The sequence below is a fragment of the Oreochromis aureus genome, linkage group 6 (genome assembly GCF_013358895.1).
Source record: "Oreochromis aureus strain Israel breed Guangdong linkage group 6, ZZ_aureus, whole genome shotgun sequence".
In the NCBI taxonomy this organism is placed as follows: Eukaryota; Metazoa; Chordata; class Actinopteri; order Cichliformes; family Cichlidae; genus Oreochromis; species Oreochromis aureus.
The window spans coordinates 38,664,173-38,689,171 of NC_052947.1; the positions used below are offsets into that span (position 1 = coordinate 38,664,173).

The 24,999-nt window shown below is 41.6% G+C and overlaps 1 protein-coding gene across 6 annotated transcripts in view; it reads left to right on the plus strand.

Moving 5' to 3' along the window:
* The window catches only part of rptor (regulatory associated protein of MTOR, complex 1), a 198,722-nt gene that overhangs the window by 145,453 nt on the left and 28,270 nt on the right, over nucleotides 1–24,999 (plus strand). For all 6 annotated transcript variants that reach the window (XM_039613380.1, XM_031754181.2, XM_031754182.2 and 3 more), the window contains 8 exons: nucleotides 2,061–2,201; nucleotides 3,176–3,296; nucleotides 4,046–4,186; nucleotides 6,998–7,153; nucleotides 13,347–13,465; nucleotides 19,592–19,695; nucleotides 20,778–20,955; nucleotides 21,072–21,182. In XM_039613380.1, the coding sequence (XP_039469314.1) occupies nucleotides 2,061–2,201; nucleotides 3,176–3,296; nucleotides 4,046–4,186; nucleotides 6,998–7,153; nucleotides 13,347–13,465; nucleotides 19,592–19,695; nucleotides 20,778–20,955; nucleotides 21,072–21,182 (1,071 nt within the window). The remainder of the gene's footprint in view (nucleotides 1–2,060; nucleotides 2,202–3,175; nucleotides 3,297–4,045; nucleotides 4,187–6,997; nucleotides 7,154–13,346; nucleotides 13,466–19,591; nucleotides 19,696–20,777; nucleotides 20,956–21,071; nucleotides 21,183–24,999) is intronic.

A 24,999-nucleotide genomic window follows, 5' to 3' on the forward strand; every position in this document is an offset into this window, starting at 1 on the left:
TAATCGAAGTCCATTTTAAAAGGAAAGCACCACTTTAGTAGCACATGTTTTAATTTTATTTAATTAATTTTTTTATGGATGCATGATGTCTCATACCTCCTTGTTTAATACAGTCTTGTGACAGTTGTGAAATAGCCATGAATTCAAATCTGTCCATTCATGTTCTTAAACACAAAATTTACAGCTTTATTGTCAGGTCTCTCCCGTCTCACATAACTATTTATTCCTGCCTATTCTATTCTATTCTATGCTATTCTATTCTATTCTATTCTATATGTACTCATTTGTGTCTATTTACACAAAACCAATGTTTTCCATTTATTAAAAGCCATAATATGTTATTAATTGAAGATCTTTTACTTTTTTAGGTTTAGATGCTAAAACTGACTTGGGTAGGATCAGGAATTTAAACCAGCGTGTTAGTTTGGAATAACATTGTGGTTTGGGGAAAAATACAATTGCTTTTTTTCTTTCCTGCTTTGTCTAAACTAAATTTGTGCTGCAGACAGAAAATATATTTCCCGTTGAAATGCACGACATTCAAATTTGTGACTATTTTCCTTTGTGTTGTGAGACGAAACTGTTTTTTATTGTCGTCGGGACCTTTTATGTTCCGTTTCTGACAACATCCTCTAATATAAACCCCTGCAGTACAACTCTCTATAACCTATACTGACCTTTCACTTTGTTAAGTACACCGTTTGAAATGCTTGTTAACCCAAATATTTAATCAGCCAATCACTTGGCGGAAACTTAATGCATTTAGGCATTAAGCACAGTGAAGACGGCCTGCTGAAGTTTAAAGTGAACATCAGAATGTGACAGAAATGTGATTTAAGTAACTTTGAATGTGGCATGATTGCTGGTATCGGACGGGCTGGTCTTAGTATTTCAGACACTGCTGAGATTGACTCACCATAACAATGAGTTCACTGCACTCATATGTCCTCTACATTCACTTGATCTCAATCCGGTAACACACCTTTGGCATGTGGTGGAGCGGGAGATTCTCATTGTGTACTTGCAGCCATGTGATGCTATCAAGTCATTATGGACAAAATCCCCGAGAAATGTTTTCATAACCTCGTTGAATCTGTGCTAAGGCGGTCCTGAAGGTGTACTTAATAAATTAGTGTGTGTGTATGACATGTTGCATTTTCCTGTAACTATTGTCTTAAAGATTATCTTGGATTTTCTGATTTTAATCAGCACCTCTCAGTGTACAGGGTGAAGTTATTCAGCATTAACTGAAGCCCTGTTGTGTGTGATGATATCAGATTGCATGAGTGTTTGTGGTGCTTCATCTGTTCCTGCATTAAGGGGAAGTCTTGTGTTTTAATCATCTTTCAGATCAAAGTGCTTTTATTAATATTCTGTCATTCCAGTTTCTAGGAAGTGAATTACGAAATGTTCATCTGAACTGTTTGAGCTGAACCTCTTTAATTGGAGCAAACTACAACAAAGTAACATCTGTTTATTTTAGCATCACTGTAGCTGTGTCCTGAAATTTAATCGCCTCCTAAAAAGTGATTTGGGGTTTGGGTTTTTTTGTCGCCAAAACAAGAAAAAAAACTAACCAAATATTCATTCTTGTGTGGTAATAAGGTTTGGTTTGTGAATCCGGTCCCTGATGGGAAATTCCTTTTGGGCAAAGCAGGTTTAGATTAAACATCCAATGAGGCAGCGTAGAAAAAGTAATGAGTTAGTGAGTGGGACAAAATACAGCTCAGCGAAGCATACAGTGCTGTTAATCTCTGAATTTCATACTGATGCAGTGAGAGAATATTGAACTATAATTACCTCTAAAACTCTTCGCCACTGGTTCCACAAGACATTCAAATATTTTTGTATCACTTTGCTGAGGGAATATTTGGTTTTTGGGGCAAACAGCCGAACCCCAAAATCACTGTCAGGTAAAAATAAATAAAAGGGTAGAGCTGTGTGTTACAGCGTTTCCTGTGGAGACTAAACCACAGCAAAGCCAGCTTTTAACTTTTAACATCTTTACTGAACGAGGAGGAGAGAAAGCTCAAGGCGTCGTTTGGTTTGTGCTGTTGCAGGTGAGGTGTGCGGCTGTCTTTGCTTTGGGGACGTTTGTGGGGAACTCTGCTGAGAGGACGGACCACTCCACCACCATCGACCACAACGTGGCCATGATGCTGGCCCAGCTCATCAACGATGGCAGCCCTGTGGTCCGAAAGGTCGCTACAACACACAGACAGACACTCGCATAAAATATATTTACAAACTGATAAATGTAGAAATTGGGAATTTAAAAATGTGCAAAAACAGCAGAAGGACATAGACTTAAAACTAGACCTAGAAAGACTAAACTACAGTTCCACTAAGATCACTGGTATACTGGTGCATTTGAGATTATTTAATTCCATGAAATAACTGTTGGGCCTAACACTTAAACCCTGCTGACTCAGAGACCAATCACTTGTGTACGAAAGCAAGACCGCAGCACTTTTTGTCTTTTACTTGCTGCAAGGGGAGCCCGAGCTCTTCATCTGATCTCAGCCAACTCCAAACGCAGCTTTCCTTCACAGTCCTTTTATTAACATCAGTAGTTTACAAAAACATCTCAATAATTATGTGACAGATCAGACACTCATATGTGAACATGTGACGTGATCACGTGATATGTGACACTTTCTGCTACACCACATATCGCTGTGACCTTCCACTGTCATCTCCAGTCACCCCATATATGGCGTAACTTTACGAACCAGTGTGTAGAAAACAGAGGTGAGCGTTCTTGCTAAAGATCTAATCATCTTGCACAATGACAACCATATTGATCCACAATTCTCTAACAATAACTGTGGCCTGTGTGTGGCCTACTGGGTATTGATAAGTTCCTGCACCTGGCTGCTCTTTGTTACTTGTGAAACTAGAAATTTTCATTTTTTAAACAACATTTCATTTTTTAAGATAACCATGAAAAATAAAAACCCAAAAAGTCTATTTGTTTAAGAGTTGCTAACAAATGTGTCTGGAGAAAAGACTGTTAATCAGACAGCTTTTTGTTTTTTGACAGGTAAAACATCCAAAAATAAACCAATAAAAACATTTGAATTGGAGGACGTTTGCTCCTTTGTCACCTTACACCTAAAACAAACTGAACGATCATCATGGTTGATGTTGTATCTTTTGCATATGCATTTGGCAGGAGCTGGTGGTGGCACTGAGTCACCTGGTCGTCCAATATGAGAGCAACTTCTGTACTGTTGCCCTCCAGTTTATAGAAGAAGAGAAGAACTACTCCGTGCCGTCACCGGCCAACACCGCGGGTATGTGCAGTTCCTTTAATCAGAGTCACTGTGTCAGATTTTGAGTATGTGGGATTTGTACACTCGTAGGCCAAAACCTAGTTTGGGATTTTCATTGTGTTGTAATCTGAATGACTCTTGACCCAGAATATGACTTTTTTATAATCATTTGAATAAGGTTGATGTTCCCTGTGATACAGATCAGGCTTAATTTACAGGATATTTATGTATCAGTGGTAAGAGATCAAATTTAGCAGGGGTCAGAGGATTGAAAGCTGAAGTCATACCTCTCCTGTATGCAGGTGTGTGCAGGGAGAGTGGGTCGACTGGGATGAGTGAGTTTATGTAGTATCTGTTTGAATTTGTTGTTTCCATTTTTTATGACGGCTTGTTTCACAGGACATAATTCACTTTTGCTCAGATTCACATTATAACAGCACAGCTTAGGCTCGGTTTAGAACGAGGAGAAGGTGAACCAGCAAATCACTATTTTTTTTTCTTAAGGCAAAAAAATCTCAACTGTTGTCGCGTACATGGCAAACATGTGTACAGCTGTTTACCTGAGAAATTAGATTTGGACTTGAGTCAAAATTCTCAAAAGTTCTTAGTCAGAAACGGAAAAACCACTTAAACAGTTTTTTAAGTAGTTATTTTAGGTTATAAAATTCCCACATTGATTGAGTTGAGTCAGACTGGGAAACCTAATCATTTTTACCTGTTTGGGAAAATCTGTGATCTGATTAATGTGCTTTACTGCATTTCACGTTCAGAGCCTGGTAACCTGACTCCAGTGAGGGACAGCCCAGCCATCCCTCGCTTACGATCAGTGAACTCCTACACCAACATCCGAACTGCTACCACTGCCCGCAACCTGAACAAGAGTCTGCAGAACCTCAACCTCAATGAAGAGGGTAAGACCGAGCGACAGGAAGCAGAGTGCTGGCAAATTAATGTGTGTAAAATAGAGAGAAATAAAATGAAGTCGAGTTTAAGAATGATTTTTTTTTATGCGGGTTGCATTAAGACATAGATTTATAGAGCTTAATAAATTGAATTATTTCAAAGAAAGAGAAATATCACATTCTACTAGATTTTCGTCTTCTACATCAGCTGCGGACTCTGGATGTTATTCTTCAGGCTAACTTCTGCATTTTGTTATTCCTGAGTGTGACTCAGTGTGCATTAATAAGAGGTTTCACAACCACCAGAGAGGTCGTGACCAGGTTTCCAAACAGGCACAGTTCTTCAGCTTGTTGATTCGAATCCAGCTCTCACATGTAAAAAACATTTTTTTAAAATACAAGTTTCACATCATCATTGTCACGATGCTTAACTCGACACTCGTGTGTCATGTTAGGCATAAGCGTAACACCCAGAGAATATTTAGTACGCCTGCAGTATTTTGTTGTGTAAGTGTATGTTTGCTATTCAGAGGTGGACCTTGGCCCTTTCCCAAAGAAATCCCTATCCAAAATCACTTCTTCATGCTAACTAACACTCTGCTGTGGAGGGCACGCCAACCTAGTGAGTCAAACTGCATCAAAGTTACCAAGAGAGACTTTTTTTACACTAAACTTGTCAAATCCAGCTAAATGAAAGTTTTTAATTGTTGCTGCTTCATGTTGGTTCCCCTAACCTTTGCACTGGCTGATGATTGTTGAGAATTTTTCAGCTATAAATGTTGTAAATTTCATCTTAGTGTTCAGTTTCACCTCTCCATTTTCTTTAAAATTTTGATTTAAAGTAAAAGTATTTTTTTCTGTTTCCTCTTACTTCTATTAGGCTCTTTTTCAAGTCCACGATTTAAATGTCTTGATGCATTCTCAATCATCCAGGAAAGTAAATCTTCAAAAGTTGAATCTGTTCATCTGGACGTAGCGTTTTGTGGGAGAAACGTTTCGTCACTCATCCAAGTGACTTCTTCAGTCTCGCAGTCACGATTTAAATGCTACTTTGCCTGAGCAGCTTTGCATGATTCAGAGTGCAGAGTAATCCTTATTTATCTTATATCGGGCAGCATTGGTGCTGCCCCTCAGGTCATTGTCTGTCTTTAAGGCCACCTTCCCTCAGAGCCAGCGACAATAAATGGATGACTGAGATAACCATGTTAAGGAAATCGAGTGTTCAGAGCGGTCTGAATCATGAGCAGCTCTCATCTCAGCCTGATCACCAGTGGAAATGGGGAGCTGTCCATGGTGCTGAACTTTAAACCAAAGGCATACTGCACTGTATGACTCTGGGTGACCGGGGAGGAGATCTTTGCAGCCAATCATTGACAAGACAGACTAACAGAGGTTCAGTTATCAGTCAGCATGAGCCAGACCAGCTGCCTTTGTTTTTAACAGGGTGATTATTCACCTCAGTGATCAACGTCTCTTTTGTTTTGATGTTGAATGACAAGCTGCACAAGCAACCACCTCACTCTGAATATTGTCATATGTTTTACGTGATATATTTTTGGCATATCTGAAGCATTTAAATAAATGCAGTTTGATTTGCTTGTGAGCACCTGAGCATCAAAGCAGGACTCGAGTACGTGTCAATCCTCCCTGTTAACAAGGAGGGTTTGCTGACATTTGGCCAGCTCACAGAGTTTACTTCATGTTACTTGTTTGGCAGGTATTTTATCTTTACTAATCTCCAGTCCAAAAATCATTTTTGGGACTCAAATTTCTAACTTTTTGTTTGTTTGTTTTGGGGTTTTGCCTTGTTTTTTTTGTAATCTGCCACCGGTGTAATGTAGGGTAATTTGGTAAGTTAGTGCTTTATTGTCCATTTCTATCCTTCCTGGTGGTTTGGGATGACCATCAGCGTGACAACCACAAAACAGGGGCAAAGTTGGAAAAGCTGTACGGACTGAAATTGAGTTTTTCAACCCGTCACGCTTATTTTCTGCTTTTCAAACAGACGTAACTTCAAGAAAAAGCTTTGTTTGCTTCAGAAAACCTTTTGTGAACTTTTCTTTTTATTCATATTTAGGAAGGATTCTTTAAAAAAGGGAAGTTAAAGTGTGAGTAAAAACTTTTTACTGCAATAAAAAAACCTAATGCTAATCAAAATATTCATGGAATAATTTAAGCTGTAGCCATGTAAATCTAGCACGAGGGTCCAGGGCTTTTCAAGCACAACTCACTGTCATTACTGAGCTTGTGACCTCCTGTTTGTGTCAGTGTTCAGTGATTCAGACAGCCAAAGCTAACTGCCCTCTCTCTGTCTACCACTGCCAGACTGAGCAATGCCTAAGCCCTGAGTGGCGCTAAATCACTGGCACTTGGTGAAGTGCCTAACCTACTGCTGACACCATTTCTAATTCACATTCTTGGTGCTTATTCCAATGCACAGGGGTGTTTATCATCAATAAGCACCGAGCAGAATGTATTTCCATTCTCTACCAATCTCCATTTCCACATTTCAGCCTGCAGTTTGTTTGGCCCATGCATGGGAGTTGGAGTTGTGTGAGTCAGAGTAATGAGTGGTATTTATGGTAGTTACAGCAGGAAACGAGTGGATCTGACGTCTGAAATGAAGTTATGAGCAACCTGACGTTGGCCTCTAAGTTTACACATTTCACACTTGATTGGCTGTTGATTAGACTGTTCAGTTTTGTTTTCTTTTTTTAGTGTAAATAATGGCACATTTACAGCAGCTAATCAGCTTCCTTTTCTTCCTTTTCAACCTATTTCATTTATAATGCTCATAATTTCTCGCTGTCCTCCATCCAGGTGGACCAGCAGCCTTCTCTCCTGGTAACTTGAGCACCAGCAGCAGTGCCAGCAGCACCCTGGGGAGTCCTGACAACGACGAGTACATCCTCTCTTTTGAAACCATCGACAAAATGCGACGGGTGTCCTCGTACTCTTCTCTGAACTCCCTCATAGGTAACTAATGCCCAGTACTAACTGAGCTCTGTCTGTGGTTTCCTACAAGGCTTCGGTGTGAAATGTTTAAGTAAATGTTGAAAAATGCTTAAAAAGTGTGCAAGGGGTAGAGAAGGATCCTGAGGAGGCACTGAGGACGTGAGATGTGTGAGGCAGGTGTTACTCACTGATCCTCAGGCCAGAGAAGAATGGAGAGCGACACAGAAGCACCGGGCAGCTCTGACCCCGGGGGCTCTTTTGAAGTTGATGACTTTTCCCCTCCAGGGTCCCTTGAAGCAGACATTAATGTGGTGGAGGACCATGGTGGTCCCAAGCCATATCAATTCGAGCCACTGACTCCGGCACCAGTAAGACCCAGAGCTCGCTCTCTCTCTATCAAGGGACTGTCCTGCTGCAGCCTAGTCATATGATGTAAAAGGAAACTGTTCAGCTCAGTAGTCATAGCAGTGATTCTTCAACCAGAAAACACCGCTGCGTAACGTCCTGTGTCTCCAAGAGAATATTTTTTTTGAAGAGAGCAAGAAGCCTTTTTCAAACTGTGAAATGTAGGTTTTTTTGTTTTTTTTTTAAGATTTTGGTATAAAACATGCAGAAAATCTAGGCTAGACACACACATACTGTCATTTACTATCGAAGACAAAACCACATCTGCCACAATAACTGTCTTTAGCAACACTTGCATTTACAAAACCACAGATGATTTGAGAAGCAGCATGCACAAGGTAAACAAACATTATATAACAGCAGCTATGCACTATTATAAACCCAGATTTATTTAATATCTTGACAAGTCCACCGACCGCTAACAGAGCTATATTCACAGGCAAAGCAACTAATAGCTAATAACAGACATGTAAGCTGACGGTGTGATGTCAGAAGATGGAAAATCCAACTGCTCGCTTAATATGCAATCTGTTCTATCTTGCTAGCAAAGAAATAGTCAGTTGATACAGGCGGAGGAACAACATGCAACAGTAGCATGCTAATGTTGCAGTTAATTGTTGACTGTTTTGCAGTTCTCTAAACACCTAACCTATATCAATTTCACAATCATTTAACATTCAGATGTGTTTTTTAAATTTGTAGAGCTCTATTACGATGTCTCAAAGCAAATTAGTTTAGCATAAAGTGAAACAATAACTTTAATCAAGTTTACTTTTAAGCCAGTCGTCTTCTTTGAGATGGACTGTTGGTTTTGAAAATGAGCAGCTTGTTTGGAAAATCATCGTTTTATTTATCATTTCATTGTATATTAGCTTTGCTAACTGTGTGTCGGCTGTATCTGGAGACGTTCATTAGCATGACTAATGTAGCTGTAACCCTGCTGGATGATGCAGTCAGCAGCAGGGACAGTGTTGCAATATTTGTCATCACATGAGCAACAATCCCGAGGGGGCTGTGTGTGAGAGAAAAATAGAAGGAAATAAATGACCTGAAGAACGTGCGAGGAAGAGGAAGCGTGTGAGAGGCCTCAGTAGAGTAACCCTGAAACAAGGCCACAGACGGAAAAGCTCCAAATCCAAGAATAGAGCAAGTGCAAAGACGGTTTGCAGATGTGTAAAGGACACCACAGAAGGAGTGGGGGGCTGGGACGTTAAAGTGCTTTTCCTGATAGACACCGAAGTCGCCCCTGTTCACTTACTGCTGCTCGCAGGTGATTGGCGGGCTCCGCCATGCGCCCTGACAGGCAGTTTGTGTGTGAGCAGAACAACTATTAACTCACTTCCACCCCCACAGGAAAGAGGAAAGTGAAACTCAGGATTCCCTCTCCCTCTTTCTCTTTTTTGCTTTTTTAATGTTAAATTTTAACTTGGAAACCTTTCTTAATCTCCCAGCTGCCCCATCACATCTCAGTTAATGCTTTTAGCACAGCAAAAATATAAAATTGAGCTCTGAAGAATACATTTAAGTTGCTGTGAAAGTAGTTTGAGGTATTGTAATAAAAGCTGGCTTTGTTTTAGTTATTTTCATATTGGTCCTCTGAGGAGAAAGCAAACCAGTTTCTTCTCTATTTTAACACAATCCACTGTGTAAATGTGCACAGAGACCTACTCAAACGCACATCTGAGTTATTCTGTAAGACACTCATTCTTCTTTCAAGGTACTGAAAACTGGCTTTTTTCTCCTCTCTAAAAGAAACATAAGGGGTTTCTCGGCTAATCCAGAAACCTGAAGTCAAATTCCGCAGGGCCTTCCAGCTGTTCTGGTGGGATTTTCAGAGGTTTTTCATGTTTTTATGTTTTTAATAGCACAGACACAATAGGAAACCAAAGCTTGGAAATTAATGTTTGATGAAGAAAATCAATAAAAACACGTTGGCACAGTGTTCGCTCTCTTTACCCTTTTATCTGACAAATCTAAAATTTGATGCCCATTTAAACTTTTTTCAGCGTGCACTGCTGGCGTGAGCTTCCCGTCCATGTAAATGGGTTAATCAAAAAATAAACATATTGGCGTCTCGCCCACTAAACTGTTCCCCCAGCACAGCTGAGCAGAGTCCAAACACCCCCGTCAGCGAGCTGGTATAAACGTCTTCTCTCACAGTGGGCAGAGAAGATGAATGGATGTTTCTGGGACACAAAGAAAGGGCTAAAATGCTTACCTGAGTGCAGATTTGTGTAGAATTAGATTTGCTTTTGCCTCTTACATTTCTTTTGTCACTTAGATTCAGTTATCTAACTCATTTGAGACTTCAATTGTCGTTCTGATTTATTTGTTCTTAACTTATTCTCTTCCATCCTTTGTTTGGTTTGAAGTTGCTTTCATAAGACCCTTGGGGCTTGCTTTTTCATCTCAACTGGAAACCAAAAGCATTAACTTGTTTCTCACTTTGTGGTAAACAGCAGCATGCATCCACTGATTTATCTCATCTATCTGCAAACAAAGAAATGTTGTGTATTATAGGCCTGCATTTTGGAACAGATTGAAATGCTGAACGCAGCAGCTGCAGGAGTCTGCCTGCACAAAACCAACAGGGTAATAAAAGTGTGCTGTGGGCCAGGGTCAGAGCACTGATTGATGGACTTACTATTTGTTATTATAATTACCACCAAGCTGGGAGGTTCATTTGTGAGGCATAAACATCTAATATGGCTTCAGCTGAGGTTCAGAGGTTGTTTTTAATCTTTTGTTTTCAGTAACATAAAGTCTTGGATGTTGTGCTTGGAGGACACTGTTTTGGGGTGTAAGGTCTTTAGGTGTCTGCCTGATTTATCGTTCCTCGATTTAGTGCTGAACATTGTTGATGAGTAATCTGAAGAAAACGTGGACACACGGCTTATGTAAAATATCTTTATAAAAGACAATACAGTACTGAAACTTGATGCATATTGCGCATTTGCAGCTTGTGGCATCTATACATGCAGTCATACATGCAGTACTGCTTCTCTGAGTCTGGGTCACAGTTGAAGCAGAGCTGTACGGACTCCCTGCTACTGCCTCCCTATCTTGTCCAGGAATACTGAGGCACTCCCAGGCAGGCCACACGGGTCTGTCCAGAGGTCTTCTCCCAGGTGGACATTTCTAAGACACCTCACCTTGGAGCCATCCTGTCCATGCATAAAATCTCCTCCTGTCTGACTTAGCACTTAACCCCACCTCTAAACACAAACCCAAACACACTGTTGAGGATTGTCGTGTCTGCGTCTTGTTTCCAGGGTGAGCTTAGATTGATAAGCTGCACCACAACAGACTGGTACAGCAGCCCACTTGTCAACCACCTCCTCTGTTCTGAACTGCACCCTGAGGTGCTTTAACTCTACCGTATGCAACATTTAATCCCCAACTCAAAGCAGGTCTCAAATTTAGAATTATCGAGCTTTCATCCAAACCTCATGGTGTAAGGTAAGCTAGAGGTCAGCAGCCCACATCATCTGCAAAAAACTGATCTCGTAACCACGAAGGTGGACAAAGCCCTTTCCTTGGTTAAGTTCTGTCCATAAAGGTTACTTCCTTTTGGATGCAGTATTTATTTCAGCCGTTACAGCCATTCGCCCTCTAACGACCCTGAATAGCTGCACCACGTCCATCCGTACAGCAGCTGACAAAGACAACATCAACCGTTTCATCTTTGCGATGGTGCTAGAAAAGCTCATATACAAAAGTCAGTAAGGTTCACGCTCTGTGAACCGTCCTGATATTTTCATTCCAGACCAAAGCTGTGAAGCTGTGCATCTAAGGTAGCCCATGACTAATGCAGACTTTTCGTCTGCCTGGGCCGACTTTCAAATTTGTTACATCAGAAGCTTAAATTCACTTTTGTCAGTGTGTTTGAGGCAGTCTCCCATTTAAAGAGCACCGCAGGTATGATTTGGTGCTGCTTACACTGCTTACTTCTCACTCTGAAATTTATTAAAAATATATTTTACACACACGAGGTCCTTCACTGCTTTCAGACATTCTGATGTACTTTTTATGTTTCAGCCATTTATAGCTCCCAAAAAATGATATTCAGTTTTAAAGGTAATTTATGTCATCTGCAAGAATTGGTAGAGGCTATAAAAAAATGATGCAGTGGTTCATTTAGCCAGCGGTTAACATCTTTACTACTGTACATCCATTTCTCTCTGCACAAGACTTCGGACGACAGCAGTGTCACGTCAGGACAAGGCTGTGCTGCAGTGCTCAGCCAGTGAATGATATTCACCGTCACGTTCTTTCATGTGGGCTGTGTAGGGATGGTGCACTGGTAATTTGTGCGCAGCAGTTAAATGGGAGAGGAGCCGTATTTCACATTTATCAAGTGGCTGTTTACTGCAGCAGCTAGCACGCTGGCTAGCTGTCGCTAATCATATCCTGGCCCTCAGGCTGCAGTCTAATCACCTCTTTAACTCCCTCGCTCTCTTCCTTCCGCAGTCACTCTTGCTCTCTCTGTCACTTCATCTCTCCCTCCTTGTTCAGGATGCTTTTTTTTCTTACTTATTCTTTGTCTTCTCTCTTTATATCTTGCCTTTTTGATCACTCTCTGTCATATGTCAGAGCACAGAGGCTTCTGAAATGTATGATCCGTCTCTGTTCTCTTTTCCCCTCCTTCTGCACTCTGTTTGGTTTCGCTGCACCGACACCACATGTTTCATATTGCATCCATCCCCTGGCTGCTGCCTTCTGTCTTCCTCCATTTTTGGGGGGAGCGGTTGCCCTTTTTGTCTCCCTTGTTTGAAGCACTTTCTGGCAGGAAGTCTCAGTTAGTGGGTCCAGACTTCAGTCATTCTCGTTACCTCGCAGGGTTTATAACTCCTAGATTTTTAGAAAAGTGGAGACTTGGGCAGGGTAGAGCGTGACAGCGGTCATCCTTAGAGGTCAAATTGCACGGCTGCCTTCATAGTCGGAGAGATCTGAAAAGAAGGAGGGAATAATCAATTCAAAATGAGAAACTGCAACAGCTGGGTACTGCCAAATGTCCCAGTGCCTGACACTGAGAAAGACGGCAGATTGAAGCTGACAGACCGAAGGACTTTTAGATGGAGCTAGAGTAGAAAAGGAGCTGCAGCAGGAAGAGGGCTAAGTAAGGACAGCATGCAGGAGCAAGTAAAGGCTCACAATCTAGGGTGAGTTTGAATAAGAAAAAGAGTTCATTCTAACACAAAGAGACACAACAGGCTGGTGGTGCCCCCAAACAAACTGTTGTCAGCAAGAAACTCTTGTGAAAATGACAGGAGGAGAGGAGAAAGTTCAAAGAACAACAAACAAGCTTCAGAGAAAATCAGCAAATTGTCACATTCACTGCAAAGACGACGCAGAAGAAAATATAATGACGCGTGAACAAAAACACCTTGACAACAGGAAATGCTTTGTTCATTTGTATTCATGATAACAGCAACAGTTCTCGGCAGTGTAGCTCCGGTGGATGCGGAGAGCCAGCTGTTTGTTGCGTGTGTGTGTTGTGCGTTGATTAATTGTGTACATTAGCTTACACCAGAGGTCCGTTTCCCTCTGCCAGCCAAAAAAACCTATAACAACTGCAGGAGAGGTAAATGACCGGAGAGGGTAGCATGAAGCTAATGAGATGAGCACTTAGCTCTTCTTGTAATGAACTTGGAAGTGTATTTTAAGATCTACATCAGAGTGAGGTGTACAGTATGAGTTTGTGGGTGTTTTGTACATGTGTTAATCTTCTCAGTGTGTGTGATTTGTGTCTGTTGTTTAAAACTTTGCTTCCAAGCTGAATTTTTCTCGTTTTGTTTGTCTCTTCTAGGCGTGTCCTTCAACAGTGTTTACACTCAGATCTGGAGAGTGCTGCTTCACCTGGCTGCAGACCCTTTTCCTGAAGTGTCAGATCTGGCCATGAAGGTCCTCAATAGCATAGCATACAAGGTGCGTTATGTTCGGGTCTTTAAAGCTTTTATCACAAACTGTGTATTAAAGACTGACTTTGATTTGGCTCAGTCACACCAGAGCAAGAATAGCACAACAACCTTCTGTTGAGTAGGATGTAAAACCTGACCTTTGGTTTCCCAGCAACTGCAATCAATTGGTTTATATTTGGGGACAGATTGCAAATAGTTGTGGGAACCAGGCTACTGCTTTTGATCACAAGATGATTACACAAGTTGTCTATTGGAACCCAGCCTGTCTCCAAATAAGTGTCCTTAACGAATTTATTAGACCAAGCAGCAAGAAAATACAAATACTTCAAAAATCTACCCAAAAGGAGTTTGACTGGATTTACTGATTTGAATGTTATTATTTTTATAGCCAAGTTTGAGGCAGCTGCTCCCTGGTGGGGGGTTTGGAAACGCTGTTGGTTGGACTGTCTGAGAAGTCAGAAAAAAATTGAGCGTAACGTTCAGCTAAAACTAATTTTGTGCTTTGACTGACTCTATCTTAATGCTGGTTTATTGCCGTTTTGAATCAGCAGACCTGCTTTGAAAATGGCAACAGACTGATTTCATGTTCATTGTATGTGGTCACACTTATTTTGGTCTTGCTGCAGTTCAGTTCCCAAGCACTGTTTTTTTTTTTTTTTTTTCCCCCCCCCAGTGTGACTGTAGCATAGTTGGTTGTGGAGTCCCTTTCTGAAGCCTCAGTGTTAGCATTTTGGTGGTTGCTATGTTGTAATTAGCGGTAAGCTAATTCTTGCAAGCTTGGATAACATATTCATCCATAGATTGAATACAAACATCGACAAAGACACCTGTGAATTGGTGCTGGGTGTGTGTGCTTTCTCCACACAGGTAGCTGAAGCCACTAATCGAGTCGCTGAACTCCGTGTTTGTGGTTTTGGTGCTTTTTGGAGAATTTTTAATGAATTTGTCCAATAAATAATAATGTGCCTTAATTTAATGTAAAATACCCACTGAATAAGTATTGTGAAAGGTAAAAGTAGCCAAAATAATTTTTGTACCAGGCTGTTAAAAATCTAATTAAAGCGGTAATGTTGGGCCTTTTTTATCATGGTCTAAATGGATCGACTCCCTTTTAGAGCCGCCCTCGTGTGGCCATTAGAGGAACTGCATCCGCTTCGTTTTTCAGCCCTTCAGGTTGCTGATTGTTTCTCAAAAAGGCTTCTGTGTATCACTGATAAGCATTCAAGAAAGAGCGGGGAAATTAGTTTTACAGCTTTTGCTTGCTGCATGAGTTTAAGGTTTGAGCCTGTTCTTCCTTTTCCTGCTGTCCACATTATAAGTAATTCTTAAAGCTGAGTATCATCTCATTTTCTGGAGTCTACTATAATGAGGATATTATAATTGACTTTTTGTCTCTGTATCCCCGTATATCAGTTCTTTTTCACCTCATGGTTATACAGTGAAAAAGATCAGCTTCCAGCACACATGCCCCTCCCTCCCACTGGCATTTGCTTCCTCCGAAAGGCCATTACTTTTGTGCAAATGCAATTAAGGGCCAATGACTCCCCGAGGCTTGGCAGAGCGGAGCAGAGCAAAGAGGCTGCCGTAACTTAAGGAGCTATAATAACCACTATACTCCACCACCCATCCTAAGCCTCGGGCAGGATTTCTTGTGTTTTCCACCACCAACACCAATTGTTCCCTCTGTTACCTTCACACAGGCAGCATCTCTGCATCGAGGCTTCCGTCTCAGCTGCAATAAAACAAAGAACAGGACGCGATTAACAATATAATGCAATAGGCGTTTTCTTCTGCCAGCACCGTAACACATTTTTGGAGCATGAGTTATTGTGGACCTGCACACTCAAGTCAATTTAACAAACAGTGGTGTCATATTTATAAAGATTAGGTCCCTGACAAGCAACATATGAGAACAAGCAGATTTTCAGCAATGCTGTAATCCCAAGGAAGACGCCTTGAATGGAAGGAGACGGGATTCAGTCGCGCCCTGCACCTGCTCAGGACACTTTTGCGACACCTTTAGGGGGTTAATCATCATCAATCATGTTAATCTTTCAAGCTGTAAACTTGAGACTTGATTGAAAAAAAAAAAAAAGAGGACTTTTACAGAGTTGCACAGGCTCAATTTTTAAACCCACAGAGTCTGACTAATATATTTGTTTGTAGTTATTTATTTACTCATTTACCCAATCCTGACTCTGCTCAGATCAGCTGCTCGTTTCCTTTGTGGCTGCAGAGTCCTCACAAGTTGAAAGTTGTTTCTTTTCTTTGCTTTTAAAATTTTCATTTCAACCATTATTAATTCCAATACTGAGATATCAGCAAATAGTTAATATTATATCATAATATCGGGTCCCCAATAAATCTGTTGGGCTGCAGTAGCCAGGACATGTCCTTTCACTCACACATTAAACAAATGTGTAGGACGCCCCATCAGTCTGTGCAGCTTTGTCGAAATTAAAAGCGTTCTGTCTCAGAGTGATGCTAAAAAATGAGGTCGTGTGTTGTTACTCGTAATGTAATTCCTCGTTTTGCAGTTGTCTTAAAAGCTCAGTGAAAAGCCCTCAGCTGCAGCGAGAACACTAAAAGGAACTGGAAAGCGAGATCATATTTTCCTTGTTCGTGGTCTCTCGACGCTCCTTTTCATGAATTTTAAGTCGTCTCTTTTCCCTCAACCTTCAGCCGGTCTTGGATGAAGGTTTTCTCTCCCCACTCCTGGTTCTGTTGGGGGTTTCTTCCTGTTAACACAAAGTTCTTCTTCTCCACCATCACCGAGTGATTGTTCATTCAGGTCCTCTGATCACTGGGATTTTGTTTGTAATTTGTTGCTTTCTCAACCATTATATGTTGTATCTGTAGTATGTAAATAACATTGAACTGAATTGTCTAAGGATGGCTTCCTTTCAAGTTGTTATAGATTAATACATTTATTATATCTCTGTGTAACATCTACTTGTAAATAGGACTCAAACAAATGTTCTTAGAACAAGTGGTAAACAGAACTGTACAAAATTTTTAAAAAATATCACAACAAAGATGAGAAAGACTACAAACAAAAACAAGACCTTAAACGGAATAAGCACAAGTACTTTGATTTGGGATGAAAAACAAAGTATTTTGTAAATAAATAAAACAATGACGGTCAAATATTTAAAGGTAATTTATTCCAATGAGGAGAAGGATAGAAAACAGACATTAAAGAGGATTTGATCTTAGCGTTTGATGCGGAATTTGAAGAAGGAGCAAAATATTGTTCTGGACTATAACGATATCATGAGTGCACATTTTAAACAGTGGCGTTAACAGTCTTTTTTATTTTTCCCTCTCTCTCAAAGAGCTCGGCAACAACTGCTTATTTTAAGAACCTTCATTCAAGTTCACAAGTGCTAACGGCTCTTTTAATTAAGATTTTAAATGTCAAATGTTATTGATTTGTAACAAAGCGAAACAAGGTCAGGAGCTAATTAAAATGTACTTGCTTCCAAGATGATTAAGACTCTAAATGCTTTTTTTATAGTCCAGTGTTGCTGTCTGATGCTGGGCCTCATGGAGATTTTTAATAGTATATACATTTTGAACATGTCATTCTTTTATTCAGGAGCGTCCAGTCGTTTTCACTGATGTGTCACTAATAAAGTTGGATCACATCCATCTGAAGCAAACCCAGAGCATTTTTTATGTTTGAATGGCAAAGATTTACTATCCAACACAGCCCTTATCTCCCAGTTGTTTGCCTGTATTGAAAGGAGATTATTGGTTAAGAGAGAGAGGGTGAGAAGTTCGAACATCCGGGAGGGGCTCAGAGTAGAGCCGCTGCTCCTCCACATCGAAAGCAGCCAGTTGAGGTGGTTCGGGCATCCGATAAGGATGCCTCATGGCTGAGGTGTTCCGGGCATGTACCACCGGGAGGAGGCCCCAGGACAGACCCAGGACACGCTGGAGAGATTATAACTCTCGGCTGGCCTGGGAACGCCTTGGTGTTCTCCCGGACAAGCTGGAGGAGGTGGCCAGGCAGTGGGAGGTCTGGGCTTCTCTGCTTAGGCTCTGCCACCTGGCCCTGGATAAGCAGAAGATGATGGATGGTTGGATTATGGTTAAGAACTTAAGGTTTTCAATGAACCCCCAAATATCATCTTTACCTGCTTCTCTTTAGTGGTTTACTGTGAAATCCAGTTTAATTTAAAGTTTCTCCTCATCTACAAGGTCTTGAAAAATCAGGCCCCAATGTGCCATATTAGCCCAGCAGAGCGCTTCACTCTCAGACTGCTGGCTGGCTTACACTTGGAGTAGAATGGGAGGCGGAGCTTTCAGCTCCAGTTTTCAGTCAGGAGACAGACGTACTCGTTTGTTAAGATTAGACTCAAAACCTTTTGATAAAGCGTAAATTCGGGCTGGATTAAAAAAGGACCCTGAACTTTCCCTCAGTTATGCTGCTGTAGGCTCAGGCTGCTGTGGGATTAAATGCGAGTACTTCTCACCACATGTGTATATACCACAGATACCGCAGATAACAGCACCTCCCTGAGCTGGTTCTGTTAAATGGAAGTTTCTCCTTCCCGCCGAGGGTCGGGTGATTGTTGGAGTCTTTACCTTACAGTGTAGAGCACCTGGAGGTGACTGTAGTTTTGATTTGGCGCTATATAAATAAACCTCAATTGAATGGAAGAATTCCCTCCATTACCCTCAATCACCTTCAGCTGTTCGATCTCATCATCACATGTCACAGCGATGTCGGAGGCTTTCTCCAGCAGTAAGAAAGCTCTACATAATTTAACAGGATTATTCAGACTTTTCTTTCTTTTTTTTCCCTGAGCTGTCATCCGCTTCCACAGCTGTATCCTTCGACAGCCTCTGACTAATGTGTTTGCGCAGTTGACTCGCTTTCCAGCCAATTAATGATAGAGGAAGTGTGGGGAAGTGGGTTGAAGTCGGAGAACAAGCCCGTTTCCCCACGTGGAGCGGAGCAGCTGCTAGCACCAGTTTCAGCCCAGTTTCCCGCTAAAGCTGCAGTTTTGCATGTCACATTTTCCGCAAAGCTTGTCAGCAAATAAAGCAGGTGCTCTCTCGCGTTAGCGTCTGGTTTGTTTGCTACATGTTGATGATCAGCAAACACTGATGAATAATCCATGAGCATGTTACGTCACTGAGTGGAAACGCTCTTCCGCCCGGATGCTTTTTGTTTCAAAGACCTTTTGTTTGTGCTGTAAGAAAGCTCTGCAGCACAAACCTGAACAGTGAACAGTTCAGGTTTCCTGTTGTTTGTCTGCACGAGCTATGTGCTTACCGCTGTCCTCCTTAACATCTGCGCTTCTCCTTTGTGTCACACATCCACCCCACATTTTCTGCAAAAGACATAAGCGTGTCCTTTAGTTCCTTATCTGCTTTTCCTTTTATGCCCCATCCCATCATATTGATCTTGTTGTGCATGAGTGGAAAAGCTGCTTTCATTAGTGATCTGGCTTTTTCCATAATAATTGTTTCAGCTGCTTTTACTGCTGTTTTCTTTCATTTGACTTGCCTCCTAATGAAGCGCCAACAGCCAACCCTCATAACTGATGTCTCGTCCCCCTCACAGATGCAGCCGTTTTTATGGGCCTGATCTTTGCATTAAAAACTTTCCTGCCTCGCTCTCAGCCTTTCAGACGCACACAGAAGCAAAAGATGCTCACTGCAATTTTGCAATTAGCATAGAAATCAAATCAAAGGTAGTAAAATGTGTTTGCTTGTGTTAACTGGATTTACGCTGCACACAGTTCTCTCCCCACCTGGCTCGAGTAAACAACAGCTCTGCTATTCATCAGCGATGCTTTGCCTCTATTGTCTTTATTAAGTTTGCCCCTCCCTCGTGTGCAGCCATTAGACAACTCACAATGAAGAGGTTATATTACCTGCTCACTTAATGGGATAAACCTGTGGAAATTTAGCAAACTTTGTGAAGTGCTGCACTTTTTATGCAGTTACAGCAGGAAGATTATCCAGATTTTGGGTTTGCTTCTGATCTAGACACTTCTGCATATTTGTCTCTGAAAGCTTTTGAAAAATCTGATAAGAAATATCAAAATTTTAAACTGTGAATCCAAATGTGATCGTCAGCAGAAACAAGAATAAACAGACTTTTTTTTTTCTTCCTCAGGCTACGATGAATGCCAGACCTCAGAGGATCCTGGACTCAGGATCGCTCACCCAGTCGGCCCCGGCCAGCCCCACCAGCAAGGGCACGCACATACACCAGGCTGGGTGAGGATGGAGCTCACACATGCATGAACACCGTGACACACCGAAAACTCATTAAACGGAAACCCCAGAGCATTTGAATCATGTGTTAGGCAAAAAAGACTTGCATTTAATCATCACAATGTGCGTCATTTGTAGCAGGCGAAGGGGATTCTGGCCAAATGTTACTTTAAAATTTATATTGAATTATATGCATGGTGCATGAACCAGGATAAAATATAAAAATCAAGCAAAATTAAGTGTAGATTCAGAAGAAAAATAATTATTAGCATTTTAAAATTGAAATATTATCCATGAGCAAATTGATTTCACGATTGAATAATTTCCCAGTTTGCTTGTTTGTGTGTCCAACACCCTTCTGTCATGGTAAATAGTTTTCTATGTGCATTAGAGGAAAGATTCCACCCTTTAATTCAGAACTTTTAGCTTTGCAAACCCCTTCATGGTTAGGCCTCTGCAGCAAATCCAGAGCTGCTGTTACATTACACAACCTGAAAGTTCACTTCTCACCACTTTAATGTGCGCATCTGCAGTTTCACCATTATCTCAAACCTGTGCAGAAAGCAAATCATCAGCTTCTGGGTCAGACTGACCAAAATTTCTCAGGAGCAGCAGCAGCTGGGTTTAACAGTCTGGGAAACTCAGTACTGTCCAAGCCTGAAAGTGGCTCATCAGGTCGGGAGAGCGAGGCTGTGTCCCATAAGAGGCCCTGAGGTTCGACCATAACGTCCCGAGGTGTCTGAGGGAGTTTTGGCTACATTAAGACAACCTTCATTCACAGCCGGCTCTACTTGCAGGATTTGACTTTGTCCTTTAATACGATTCAAGTTTAAGAGTCGCAGTTTTTGCATACTGGAGGAGATCCCCCATGCATTAAAGAAACAGATGTGCAAGTAGTGAGAGGAGGACTGCAGATGAGTGAAAAAGCAGCTGTCCTTTAGACAACACAGAAGAAGCGATGTTAGATTTAGCAGCTGTGTTACATTTAGATGTAGCACAGCTGCTAATTTAAAAATAAAAGCACATAAAATGTGCATTCCTAAACTGACCCCTTAATCCTCTTGTCTTCTTTTCCTTTGCTTCAGTGGTTCTCCGCCTATGCCCAGCACCAGCAGCTCCAGTCTGACCAACGACGTTCCCAAACCCCCCACAAGGGAGCAGCCGGCCACGCGACCGCCCTATACCCCAACACTGGGAGGACAGGCGCCCCACTCACACCAGTTTACCCGCACACGCAAAATGTTTGACAAGGGACCCGAGCAGGTAGAGAAAGATAAACCTGCCGTGCTGCTGCTAGTCAAACTTGTCCTGTCTCTCTCTCCGCTTCGTTTAAATCTTTAAATCACAGGTTTTTTTTTCTTTTTTGTATTTTTCTTTAGGCAGCTGAAGACAGCGATGAACCAGGTGGTCACAGGAACTACATCAGTCCGGCCCTCCAGACAGGCTTGTGCGACTGGAGCGCCAAGTATTTTGCTCAGCCTGTCATGAAGGTCAGTGTCATCATTTGTGTTCCTCAGATGTCAAACTGGTCAGCCTGCTTACTCTCCCACAAAAGGCTGGCTCATCGCACATCGCTTTGCCGCTGATGGTTGGTCTCTAGTGTACATGGCGGGCTCTGGCAGCCTGTGTAACCCTCTAATACATTTACCACCCTGTCATATCAATAATGGAGTGACTATCAGTGCTCTCTAATTAGTAGTCACTCCAATCGCTCGCCTCGATGGTGACAGAAGTTTAACTGAGGATCCACCCTCTTCAGATTGCGAGCAGTTTTTTCACCCAGGAACTCCCCTTTAGAGGCGACGAGAGAGTCGGGGAAGACCTCAGCCCCCTTCACACACTGACAATAAAAAATGGTTTTAATACAGGGAAAATGCTGCATAGTGCACCTTTAAAAGGAGAAAGGACATCGCCATATTTTCAAATCAAGAACTTAGAAATGTTTTCTCATCTTCCTCCATATTCCACTGCTAAGCAATCTACCACTTTAAAATCAGCTTAAGTCAGTTGCTAAGCAACAAAGCAGCACAATATGGCAGATAATTTTCTGTTTACACACATTTATGTGAATTGGTGTCAGCGGTGCGTGTTTATCGTGCTTTTTTGCAGCGGTTTGAGGACAGATTGAGCTGTCTAAGGACATAAACTCTGTGTTATAGGATTTATTTTAAAAAGTAATGAAGTCCTATGGAAAACAGCAGGGTGGGGACCAATCACAGTGAGAGAGAAAGTACCTGCTGTTTGTACGAGATGGCTTTGCTGAATAATGAGCTCCATAATGTAACATCCTCCTGAGTGAAACTTAAGATTAAGAGAAGCGCTTTCACCCGGCACAGTAGTAACACCGAAATTCTTTAATATTAAATCAAACTAACGCGTGTTTAAACGGCCTGAATGTGTCGTCTTTTCCAGGAAAAAAGGCAAACAGTGTCAGCACATTTTTGTAGGTTAAACAGGAAGAAAAGCGATATTTAAAAAAAGAGAGAGAGTCAGGGTCAAACAGAGGAGAAAATGGAAACTTTGCAAAGTGCATGGAAAATAATGGGGGGTCTTTTTTGCTCATGGCTGATATAGAAAGAAGATATTAGTAAAATCAAATATTTACAAAACATGTAAGATGTTTTAGGGGGGAAAGTGGAGGACAGGAAAGAGAGAACAGGAAGAAAAAATAAAAGATGATGAAAGTAAAATATTTGAAAAGGAAAGCAGACACTGAGGGGCAAATAGAGGTGGGCGAGGAGGAAAACAGAGATGCTAAAAGTGAAAGAAAACTCAATATGAAGAGCATGGTGGTGGGATGAATAGGATGAAAGAAATACGGGGCCAGGAGTGGCAACAAAGGCTGATAAAAAGCAGAGAGATGACTGGATGTGAAGGCGAGTGAACGAGCTCACAGAGTAGATGGAGGAGGAGGAGTAAAGGGGAGTTTTGCCGCAAATCATAACGCTGTGTTGGCAAAATTTTGAGTGCTGTCATAAAACTTAACTCCATTACAAAGCCGTGTGTGTGTCTTAAAGTCTGCAGACAGGTTATCATATCACTGTGTCAGCAGCACAAGAATGTGTATATTTGTGTTTCTCCACACATCTGTGAGAAGCAAGGACGCTGAAGACTCCTCACACGAGAGACAGAAGAGACGTCCTCTGCTTCAGGTTCATATTGTTTGAGAAGCAAAGAGCCGTGGTTACATGCACAGCTCCATGTGGACTTTTTATCCTCATAACCAGCTTCATATTTGTATTCTCAGACTCTAGCTTTGTCTGAAATCCATCTTTATTCTGACGCTTGTCCAGTTCAGGGTCTCGGTGGAGCCTTTCCCAGCAGTCGCAGGGTGCATCCAGGACAGGTCGCCACAGAGAGACAGACAACCACTCACACAGTCACACCCACGGGCAGTTTAAAACCAGCTGACCTTATTTTTTGTCTTGAAGTGTTTTACTCTTATTTTATTAGTCATCACTTTTAATGTCAGTGTTATTTTTCCTAATTATATTAATATATGGGTTTTTTCCCAGGGGCATATTTTTCAGAAATCATGGATGATGGTAACACAAATACAGAACTTTTTGAGGGCTTACAGTTATAAGACAGCATTAATAACTCTAGGTCAGGTTGTGATAAAATCGGCAGAGACTAAAACCTAAAAACATTTCCATTTCATTTTAATTTTATTTAAGTCATTTTGTGATCACGAGTTTCAGCTAGGCCTCAGGCGTGTAGACCTAGAGTGGCTGACTTGTTAGCAAACACCAACAACATTTCACTGAGCAGTTATGAAACTTTAAAAAGTGCAACGAAAGGGGAAAGGCGGGACTTTAAGTAGCTATTTTTTCTAGCATTTTTGAGCCTCCCAGACATCTGTAGTCCAGGACTGCAAAAGTGCACCACTTTAATCTCTCCTGTGGAGAAACTGTAGCATTGGTAACGTGGCTGCTTCATTTGTTTTCTGATCATTCGCTGAATTTTGGGAAATCTTTCAACGGCCATGTCACCATGTGCCGTCAAAACTAGCGGCACCATATGAAAGTTTGCCAGATTAGTCGACATTAAGGCAGCATTCCTGAAATATGTCTCAGTCCATCTTGGACTGAAAGATTTTTATACATCCAGCTTTGAACCACTGAGAGAAATAGGACCATCATTTTGGAGACACAGCCAACACTATCACAACAATTTGTTCAAGCTGGTCATCTTTCATCTGGCATAGCCCCAAACAATTAAACTGTACAGATTTGAAGTTTAAAAAGTTCATCGCATCGCACAGCTCAACAGTCCCAAGATGCGATGCTAAATGTCAATGAGAAGTAAACGTGTGAAACCTCAAGGGCTGAAAAATGAGGTTAAGGTGATGGTGCCGAAAACTACAGTACCTGTAACTGTCCTCTGAAGCTGGCTCCAAAAGTGAGCCAGTCAACATAAACTTTTAAAATGTCCACCATTTGTATCCAAAAGCAAAGTTTTGGTTTTTAATTGAGAGGGGCTATAGCCACTGGGTTTCTGCCAGGCTTCAGCTCTACAGGCATCCTCTGCCATGTTTGTGCTGTTGGTGCCTTTTGGAGCAGTTTAATGGAAACTTCTGACAAATAATATGGTTTACTGTTTGGACCATCTGAGAGGTTTGTGCTTCAGTTTTGGTTGAGGTCAATTCTAGTAATTTGTTACCTAAGTGATGGATGCACTTTGTTAACCAAGCGCCATCCTTTCATCTCAGTATGGTCACTATTAGACCAAAACACTAACATGGAGGTGGCCAAAATGCTAACTAGACAAAATGCAGAAGACCTCACAGTGGTTGCATCCATCTTTTTTGTACAGTTTACGGGTCTGAAATCACAGGTAGCTGCTGACTGTTGTTTGTCCGCTACATACACACAGCCTGTTTGGCTGTCCACATACTTTGGCCTTACTGTACACTACACACTGTTGATTTTACTGTATATGCACAGCGTGCAGAGCTGTGTGGAGATTGTAAGAGTGTCTCACACACATTTTTCTCCTCAGGGTCTCATTATACGTTACATTAGCAGCTGACACGCTGCAGGATCCCAACCCTTGCAACGACAGCATCAGCCAGCAATTTCCACACAGGTCGACATCAGACTTCTAAATCTGCCTCCTCTGAGAAACCATAAAACCCTAGAGACACTGTATATGAATGATGTGACTGAACACACGCTACATACAACATCTTTCTCACAGACACAAATCTGTTTATTCGCTGTGAGGTGTTACATTATGTGTGTTTTATTTCTCCAAAAGCAACACACACCAGGCGAGGACATTGCAGGAACAGTAGTAGTGTGGTCA